The sequence below is a fragment of the Liolophura sinensis genome, chromosome 2, assembly GCF_032854445.1.
Source record: "Liolophura sinensis isolate JHLJ2023 chromosome 2, CUHK_Ljap_v2, whole genome shotgun sequence".
Classification (NCBI taxonomy): Eukaryota; Metazoa; Mollusca; class Polyplacophora; order Chitonida; family Chitonidae; genus Liolophura; species Liolophura sinensis.
In genome coordinates, this window is record NC_088296.1 from 9,076,939 (window position 1) to 9,087,541 (window position 10,603).

The window sequence follows — 10,603 nt, forward strand, 5'->3', positions numbered from 1 at the left end:
TAAATCAAACGTATCTGGGCGGCATTGCAAAGGGTAGTCCACGTAAGCTTGCTTCTCCTCTGGGGTAACCGACCGAAACCCACTTCTACAGTCGCACGTTGTGCTATTACAGAATAGTTCTATGAAGCAATTTGAGTCACTCGTGCACGTATCTCCAAGGCGACCTTCGCCTATCACATTGCAGTCCGTCCCTGATGAGGACAGTTCCGTGTTTTGGCCACATACGCAGTAACCGTCTGTTGTGTCGTTACATTCAACATTGAGTCCTGTACACTGGCCATTGTCCGTGCCACACCGCTCACCAAACGAAGACGCTGTACCAAACACAGAATACAAGCAAGATTATCACGGGTGTTCTCTGGGTAAACTCAACAGACTTCCATGCTCACTGCGTATGGAAAACAACTCCTACATGCTTTGATTTTTCATCCAGTTAATTAAATTATGCTATTGTTTTCTTTCTGCTTAAAAATAGCACTAAATGAATTAAACTTTTTTTAAATGAAAAATACATTTAGAGGAAACACAAAACCTGGATTGAAATATATAATTAACTGACCAGTTAAGCAACCATTGTCGCTGTCATTTGGAACATATCCAATAACACACAGGCATATTTGTCCATCACACTCTCTTTGGCGACAACTGGCTGACACTGGACATTGAGAATCGTCAGAGCACGAGGTAAATAAACTGGCTGGGGCTAGTGTAACGGTAGTCTGCACCTCTGTTGTCAGTGTGGGCGTTGTTGTTGCTGCGCTCGTTGTAGTTGTAGGCGCTTCTGTTGTTGGGCAGAAATCTGAAGAATTGCACAACAAAGAAGGAAATAAATGCACAGAAATGCAATTACCATGCCACTGTTGTCCAAATTTTTGAAGCATCGGGGAAAATTACTTTTGCATGTACTTGGAGACTTATTCCCTTGAATTGACTTATGTGGATAAACAGCGGACAAGCAGCACAGAGACCAGCAGAGAAAAATGTACATCGACAAAACAGGATAGTTCCAAGAAAAAGTACGTAATGCATGTATGTGCCAGTAATTCTGGACAACTACTAGATCTGGAAGGATATACCTCCTGGGTACACACAATATATTGTGACAAAAGTGGCGACTCTGCACTATAACCCATGGAAACAGGGTGTATCTTACTTAAATCAAACATATCGGGCGGGCATTGCAAAGGGTAGTCCACGTAAGCTTGCCTCTCCTCTGGGGTAACCGGCCGAAACCCACTTCTACAGTCGCACGTTGTGCCATTACAGAATAGTTCTATGAAGCAATCTGAGTCACTCGTGCACGTATCCCCAAGGCGACCTTCGCCTATCACATTGCAGTCCGTCCCTGATGAGGAGAGTTCCGTGTTTTGGCCACATACGCAGTAACCGTCTGTTGTGTCGTTACATTCAACATTGAGTCCTGTACACTGACCATTGTCTGTACCACACCGCTCACCAAACGAAGACGCTGTACCAAACACAGAAATCAAGCAAGATTATCACGGGTGTTCTCTTCGTTAACTCAACAGACTTCCATGCACACTGCGTATAGAAAACAGCTTTTACATGCTTTGATCTTTCACCTAGTTAATTAAATTATGCTATTGTTTTCTTTCTGCTTAAAAATAGCACTAAAAGAAATAAGAGAAAAATTCGATGAAAAAAAAACATTTACAGGAAACACATAAACCGGATTGGAAGACACGGTAACTGACCAGTTAAGCAACCATTGTCGTTGTCATTCGGAACATATCCTATAACACACAGGCATATTTGTCCATCACACTCTCGTTGGCGACAACTGGCTGACACCGGACATTGGGAATCGTCGGAGCACGAGGTAAATAAACTGGCTGGGGCTAGTGTAACGGTAGTCTGCACCTCTGTTGTCAGTGTGGGCGTTGTTGTTGCTGCGCTCGTTGTAGTTGTAGGCGCTTCTGTTGTTGGGCAGAAATCTGAAGAATTGCAAAACAAAGGAAGAAATAAATGCATAAAAAAGCAATTACCATGCCACTGTTGTTCAAACGTTTGATGCATCGCGGAGAATGACTTTTGCATGCACTTGGAGACTTATTCCCTTGAGTTGACTTATGTGGAAGAAAAGCCGACCAGCAGTACAGAGACCAGCAGAGAAAAATGTACATCGACAAAAGAGGACAGATCCAAGAAAAAGTACGTAATGCATCTATGTGCCAAAAATTCTGGACAACTGTTAGATCTGGAAGGATATACCTCCTGGGTACACACAATATATTGTGACAAAAGTGGCGACTCTGCACTATAACCCATGGAAACAGGGTGTATCTTACTTAAATCAAACGTATCTGGGCGGCATTGCAAAGGGTAGTCCACGTAAGCTTGCCTCTCCTCTGGGGTAACCGGCCGAAACCCACTTCTACAGTCGCACGTTGTGCCATTACAGAATAGTTCTATGAAGCAATCTGAGTCACTCGTGCACGTATCCCCAAGGCGACCTTCGCCTATCACATTGCAGTCCGTCCCTGATGAGGAGAGTTCCGTGTTTTGGCCACATACGCAGTAACCGTCTGTTGTGTCGTTACATTCAACATTGAGTCCTGTACACTGGCCATTGTCCGTTCCACACGGCTCACCAAACGAAGACGCTGTACCAAACACAGAATACAAGCAAGATTATCACGGGTGTTCTCTGGGTAAACTCAACAGACTTCCATGCTCACTGCGTATGGAAAACAACTCCTACATGCTTTGATTTTTCACCCAGTTAATTAAATTATGCTATTGTTTTCTTTCTGCTTAAAAATAGCACTAAATGAATTAAACTTTTTTTAAATGAAAAATACATTTAGAGGAAACACAAAACCTGGATTGAAATATATAATTAACTGACCAGTTAAGCAACCATTGTCGCTGTCATTTGGAACATATCCAATAACACACAGGCATATTTGTCCATCACACTCTCTTTGGCGACAACTGGCTGACACTGGACATTGAGAATCGTCAGAGCACGAGGTAAATAAACTGGCTGGGGCTAGTGTAACGGTAGTCTGCACCTCTGTTGTCAGTGTGGGCGTTGTTGTTGCTGCGCTCGTTGTAGTTGTAGGCGCTTCTGTTGTTGGGCAGAAATCTGAAGAATTGCACAACAAAGAAGGAAATAAATGCACAGAAATGCAATTACCATGCCACTGTTGTCCAAATTTTTGAAGCATCGGGGAAAATTACTTTTGCATGTACTTGGAGACTTATTCCCTTGAATTGACTTATGTGGATAAACAGCGGACAAGCAGCACAGAGACCAGCAGAGAAAAATGTACATCGACAAAACAGGATAGTTCCAAGAAAAAGTACGTAATGCATGTATGTGCCAGTAATTCTGGACAACTACTAGATCTGGAAGGATATACCTCCTGGGTACACACAATATATTGTGACAAAAGTGGCGACTCTGCACTATAACCCATGGAAACAGGGTGTATCTTACTTAAATCAAACATATCGGGGCGGCATTGCAAAGGGTAGTCCACGTAAGCTTGCCTCTCCTCTGGGGTAACCGGCCGAAACCCACTTCTACAGTCGCACGTTGTGCCATTACAGAATAGTTCTATGAAGCAATCTGAGTCACTCGTGCACGTATCCCCAAGGCGACCTTCGCCTATCACATTGCAGTCCGTCCCTGATGAGGAGAGTTCCGTGTTTTGGCCACATACGCAGTAACCGTCTGTTGTGTCGTTACATTCAACATTGAGTCCTGTACACTGACCATTGTCTGTACCACACCGCTCACCAAACGAAGACGCTGTACCAAACACAGAAATCAAGCAAGATTATCACGGGTGTTCTCTTCGTTAACTCAACAGACTTCCGTGCACACTGCGTATAGAAAACAGCTTTTACATGCTTTGATCTTTCACCTAGTTAATTAAATTATGCTATTGTTTTCTTTCTGCTTAAAAATAGCACTAAAAGAAATAAGAGAAAAATTCGATGAAAAAAAACATTTACAGGAAACACATAAACCGGATTGGAAGACACGGTAACTGACCAGTTAAGCAACCATTGTCGTTGTCATTCGGAACATATCCTATAACACACAGGCATATTTGTCCATCACACTCTCGTTGGCGACAACTGGCTGACACCGGACATTGGGAATCGTCGGAGCACGAGGTAAATAAACTGGCTGGGGCTAGTGTAACGGTAGTCTGCACCTCTGTTGTCAGTGTGGGCGTTGTTGTTGCTGCGCTCGTTGTAGTTGTAGGCGCTTCTGTTGTTGGGCAGAAATCTGAAGAATTGCAAAACAAAGGAAGAAATAAATGCATAAAAAAGCAATTACCATGCCACTGTTGTTCAAACGTTTGATGCATCGCGGAGAATGACTTTTGCATGCACTTGGAGACTTATTCCCTTGAGTTGACTTATGTGGAAGAAAAGCCGACCAGCAGTACAGAGACCAGCAGAGAAAAATGTACATCGACAAAAGAGGACAGATCCAAGAAAAAGTACGTAATGCATCTATGTGCCAAAAATTCTGGACAACTGTTAGATCTGGAAGGATATACCTCCTGGGTACACACAATATATTGTGACAAAAGTGGCGACTCTGCACTATAACCCATGGAAACAGGGTGTATCTTACTTAAATCAAACGTATCTGGTCGGCATTGCAAAGGGTAGTCCACGTAAGCTTGCTTCTCCTCTGGGGTAACCGGCCGAAACCCACTTCTACAGTCGCACGTTGTGCCATTACAGAATAGTTCTATGAAGCAATCTGAGTCACTCGTGCACGTATCCCCAAGGCGACCTTCGCCTATCACATTGCAGTCCGTCCCTGATGAGGAGAGTTCCGTGTTTTGGCCACATACGCAGTAACCGTCTGTTGTGTCGTTACATTCAACATTGAGTCCTGTACACTGGCCATTGTCCGTTCCACACGGCTCACCAAACGAAGACGCTGTACCAAACACAGAATACAAGCAAGATTATCACGGGTGTTCTCTGGGTAAACTCAACAGACTTCCATGCTCACTGCGTATGGAAAACAACTCCTACATGCTTTGATTTTTCACCCAGTTAATTAAATTATGCTATTGTTTTCTTTCTGCTTAAAAATAGCACTAAATGAATTAAACTTTTTTTAAATGAAAAATACATTTAGAGGAAACACAAAACCTGGATTGAAATATATAATTAACTGACCAGTTAAGCAACCATTGTCGCTGTCATTTGGAACATATCCAATAACACACAGGCATATTTGTCCATCACACTCTCTTTGGCGACAACTGGCTGACACTGGACATTGAGAATCGTCAGAGCACGAGGTAAATAAACTGGCTGGGGCTAGTGTAACGGTAGTCTGCACCTCTGTTGTCAGTGTGGGCGTTGTTGTTGCTGCGCTCGTTGTAGTTGTAGGCGCTTCTGTTGTTGGGCAGAAATCTGAAGAATTGCACAACAAAGAAGGAAATAAATGCACAGAAATGCAATTACCATGCCACTGTTGTCCAAATTTTTGAAGCATCGGGGAAAATTACTTTTGCATGTACTTGGAGACTTATTCCCTTGAATTGACTTATGTGGATAAACAGCGGACAAGCAGCACAGAGACCAGCAGAGAAAAATGTACATCGACAAAACAGGATAGTTCCAAGAAAAAGTACGTAATGCATGTATGTGCCAGTAATTCTGGACAACTACTAGATCTGGAAGGATATACCTCCTGGGTACACACAATATATTGTGACAAAAGTGGCGACTCTGCACTATAACCCATGGAAACAGGGTGTATCTTACTTAAATCAAACATATCGGGGCGGCATTGCAAAGGGTAGTCCACGTAAGCTTGCCTCTCCTCTGGGGTAACCGGCCGAAACCCACTTCTACAGTCGCACGTTGTGCCATTACAGAATAGTTCTATGAAGCAATCTGAGTCACTCGTGCACGTATCCCCAAGGCGACCTTCGCCTATCACATTGCAGTCCGTCCCTGATGAGGAGAGTTCCGTGTTTTGGCCACATACGCAGTAACCGTCTGTTGTGTCGTTACATTCAACATTGAGTCCTGTACACTGACCATTGTCTGTACCACACCGCTCACCAAACGAAGACGCTGTACCAAACACAGAAATCAAGCAAGATTATCACGGGTGTTCTCTTCGTTAACTCAACAGACTTCCATGCACACTGCGTATAGAAAACAGCTTTTACATGCTTTGATCTTTCACCTAGTTAATTAAATTATGCTATTGTTTTCTTTCTGCTTAAAAATAGCACTAAAAGAAATAAGAGAAAAATTCGATGAAAAAAAACATTTACAGGAAACACATAAACCGGATTGGAAGACACGGTAACTGACCAGTTAAGCAACCATTGTCGTTGTCATTCGGAACATATCCTATAACACACAGGCATATTTGTCCATCACACTCTCGTTGGCGACAACTGGCTGACACCGGACATTGGGAATCGTCGGAGCACGAGGTAAATAAACTGGCTGGGGCTAGTGTAACGGTAGTCTGCACCTCTGTTGTCAGTGTGGGCGTTGTTGTTGCTGCGCTCGTTGTAGTTGTAGGCGCTTCTGTTGTTGGGCAGAAATCTGAAGAATTGCAAAACAAAGGAAGAAATAAATGCATAAAAAAGCAATTACCATGCCACTGTTGTTCAAACGTTTGATGCATCGCGGAGAATGACTTTTGCATGCACTTGGAGACTTATTCCCTTGAGTTGACTTATGTGGAAGAAAAGCCGACCAGCAGTACAGAGACCAGCAGAGAAAAATGTACATCGACAAAAGAGGACAGATCCAAGAAAAAGTACGTAATGCATCTATGTGCCAAAAATTCTGGACAACTGTTAGATCTGGAAGGATATACCTCCTGGGTACACACAATATATTGTGACAAAAGTGGCGACTCTGCACTATAACCCATGGAAACAGGGTGTATCTTACTTAAATCAAACGTATCTGGGCGGCATTGCAAAGGGTAGTCCACGTAAGCTTGCCTCTCCTCTGGGGTAACCGGCCGAAACCCACTTCTACAGTCGCACGTTGTGCCATTACAGAATAGTTCTATGAAGCAATCTGAGTCACTCGTGCACGTATCCCCAAGGCGACCTTCGCCTATCACATTGCAGTCCGTCCCTGATGAGGAGAGTTCCGTGTTTTGGCCACATACGCAGTAACCGTCTGTTGTGTCGTTACATTCAACATTGAGTCCTGTACACTGGCCATTGTCCGTTCCACACGGCTCACCAAACGAAGACGCTGTACCAAACACAGAATACAAGCAAGATTATCACGGGTGTTCTCTGGGTAAACTCAACAGACTTCCATGCTCACTGCGTATGGAAAACAACTCCTACATGCTTTGATTTTTCACCCAGTTAATTAAATTATGCTATTGTTTTCTTTCTGCTTAAAAATAGCACTAAATGAATTAAACTTTTTTTAAATGAAAAATACATTTAGAGGAAACACAAAACCTGGATTGAAATATATAATTAACTGACCAGTTAAGCAACCATTGTCGCTGTCATTTGGAACATATCCAATAACACACAGGCATATTTGTCCATCACACTCTCTTTGGCGACAACTGGCTGACACTGGACATTGAGAATCGTCAGAGCACGAGGTAAATAAACTGGCTGGGGCTAGTGTAACGGTAGTCTGCACCTCTGTTGTCAGTGTGGGCGTTGTTGTTGCTGCGCTCGTTGTAGTTGTAGGCGCTTCTGTTGTTGGGCAGAAATCTGAAGAATTGCACAACAAAGAAGGAAATAAATGCACAGAAATGCAATTACCATGCCACTGTTGTCCAAATTTTTGAAGCATCGGGGAAAATTACTTTTGCATGTACTTGGAGACTTATTCCCTTGAATTGACTTATGTGGATAAACAGCGGACAAGCAGCACAGAGACCAGCAGAGAAAAATGTACATCGACAAAACAGGATAGTTCCAAGAAAAAGTACGTAATGCATGTATGTGCCAGTAATTCTGGACAACTACTAGATCTGGAAGGATATACCTCCTGGGTACACACAATATATTGTGACAAAAGTGGCGACTCTGCACTATAACCCATGGAAACAGGGTGTATCTTACTTAAATCAAACATATCGGGGCGGCATTGCAAAGGGTAGTCCACGTAAGCTTGCCTCTCCTCTGGGGTAACCGGCCGAAACCCACTTCTACAGTCGCACGTTGTGCCATTACAGAATAGTTCTATGAAGCAATCTGAGTCACTCGTGCACGTATCCCCAAGGCGACCTTCGCCTATCACATTGCAGTCCGTCCCTGATGAGGAGAGTTCCGTGTTTTGGCCACATACGCAGTAACCGTCTGTTGTGTCGTTACATTCAACATTGAGTCCTGTACACTGACCATTGTCTGTACCACACCGCTCACCAAACGAAGACGCTGTACCAAACACAGAAATCAAGCAAGATTATCACGGGTGTTCTCTTCGTTAACTCAACAGACTTCCATGCACACTGCGTATAGAAAACAGCTTTTACATGCTTTGATCTTTCACCTAGTTAATTAAATTATGCTATTGTTTTCTTTCTGCTTAAAAATAGCACTAAAAGAAATAAGAGAAAAATTCGATGAAAAAAAACATTTACAGGAAACACATAAACCGGATTGGAAGACACGGTAACTGACCAGTTAAGCAACCATTGTCGTTGTCATTCGGAACATATCCTATAACACACAGGCATATTTGTCCATCACACTCTCGTTGGCGACAACTGGCTGACACCGGACATTGGGAATCGTCGGAGCACGAGGTAAATAAACTGGCTGGGGCTAGTGTAACGGTAGTCTGCACCTCTGTTGTCAGTGTGGGCGTTGTTGTTGCTGCGCTCGTTGTAGTTGTAGGCGCTTCTGTTGTTGGGCAGAAATCTGAAGAATTGCAAAACAAAGGAAGAAATAAATGCATAAAAAAGCAATTACCATGCCACTGTTGTTCAAACGTTTGATGCATCGCGGAGAATGACTTTTGCATGCACTTGGAGACTTATTCCCTTGAGTTGACTTATGTGGAAGAAAAGCCGACCAGCAGTACAGAGACCAGCAGAGAAAAATGTACATCGACAAAAGAGGACAGATCCAAGAAAAAGTACGTAATGCATCTATGTGCCAAAAATTCTGGACAACTACTAGATCTGAAAGGATATACCTCCTGGGTACACACAATATATTGTGACAAAAGTGGCGACTCTGCACTATAACCCATGGAAACAGGGTGTATCTTACTTAAATCAAACGTATCTGGGCGGCATTGCAAAGGGTAGTCCACGTAAGCTTGCTTCTCCTCTGGGGTTACCGGCCGAAACCCACTTCTACAGTCGCACGTTGTGCCATTACAGAATAGTTCTATGAAGCAATCTGAGTCACTCGTGCACGTATCCCCAAGGCGACCTTCGCCTATCACATTGCAGTCCGTCCCTGATGAGGAGAGTTCCGTGTTTTGGCCACATACGCAGTAACCGTCTGTTGTGTCGTTACATTCAACATTGAGTCCTGTACACTGGCCATTGTCCGTGCCACACGGCTCACCAAACGAAGACGCTGTACCAAACACAGAATACAAGCAAGATTATCACGGGTGTTCTCTGGGTAAACTCAACAGACTTCCATGCTCACTGCGTATGGAAAACAACTCCTACATGCTTTGATTTTTCATCCAGTTAATTAAATTATGCTATTGTTTTCTTTCTGCTTAAAAATAGCACTAAATGAATTAAACTTTTATTTAAATGAAAAATACATTTAGAGGAAACACAAAACCTGGATTGAAATATATAATTAACTGACCAGTTAAGCAACCATTGTCGCTGTCATTTGGAACATATCCAATAACACACAGGCATATTTGTCCATCACACTCTCTTTGGCGACAACTGGCTGACACTGGACATTGAGAATCGTCAGAGCACGAGGTAAATAAACTGGATGGGGCTAGTGTAACGGTAGTCTGCACCTCTGTTGTCAGTGTGGGCGTTGTTGTTGCTGCGCTCGTTGTAGTTGTAGGCGCTTCTGTTGTTGGGCAGAAATCTGAAGAATTGCACAACAAAGAAGGAAATAAATGCACAGAAATGCAATTACCATGCCACTGTTGTCCAAACTTTTGAAGCATCGGGGAAAATTACTTTTGCATGTACTTGGAGACTTATTCCCTTGAGTTGACTTATGTGGATAAACAGCGGACAAGCAGCACAGAGACCAGCAGAGAAAAATGTACATCGACAAAACAGGATAGTTCCAAGAAAAAGTACGTAATGCATGTATGTGCCAATAATTCTGGACAACTACTAGATCTGGAAGGATATACCTCCTGGGTACACACAATGTACTCTGACAAAAGTGACGACTCTGCACTATAACCCATGGAAACAGGGTGTATCTTACTTAAATCAAACGTATCTGGGCGGCATTGCAAAGGGTAGTCCACGTAAGCTTGCTTCTCCTCTGGGGTAACCGGCCGAAACCCACTTCTACAGTCGCACGTTGTGCCATTACAGAATAGTTCTATGAAGCAATCTGAGTCACTCGTGCACGTATCCCCAAGGCGACCTTCGCCTATCACATTGCAGTCCGTCCCTGATGAGGAGAGTTCCGTG

At 43.4% G+C, this 10,603-nt stretch overlaps 1 protein-coding gene across 1 annotated transcript; it reads right to left on the reverse strand.

The window, feature by feature from the left end:
* Window positions 1–672: 672 nt before the first annotated feature.
* Window positions 673–9,863, reverse strand: LOC135462462 (uncharacterized). The gene is made up of 17 exons (XM_064739688.1): window positions 9,848–9,863; window positions 9,237–9,551; window positions 8,643–8,882; window positions 8,082–8,396; window positions 7,488–7,727; window positions 6,928–7,242; window positions 6,334–6,573; window positions 5,773–6,087; window positions 5,179–5,418; window positions 4,619–4,933; window positions 4,025–4,264; window positions 3,464–3,778; window positions 2,870–3,109; window positions 2,310–2,624; window positions 1,716–1,955; window positions 1,207–1,468; window positions 673–799 (listed from the first exon to the last, which is right to left on the reverse strand). The coding sequence occupies exons 1-17, from the start codon at window positions 9,861–9,863 to the stop codon at window positions 673–675; spliced, it is 4,290 nt and encodes a 1,429-aa protein (XP_064595758.1).
* Window positions 9,864–10,603: the final 740 nt, after the last annotated feature.

Bases quoted from the DNA above. Each gene is read 5' to 3' on its own strand.
- LOC135462462 (XM_064739688.1), bottom strand. The intron at 1,469-1,715 runs GTCAGTTACCGT...TGTTTGGTACAG, and splicing joins CGACAATGGTTGCTTAACTG to CGTCTTCGTTTGGTGAGCGG. The intron at 800-1,206 runs GCAAGCTTACGT...GCAATTCTTCAG, and splicing joins CCGGTTACCCCAGAGGAGAG to ATTTCTGCCCAACAACAGAA.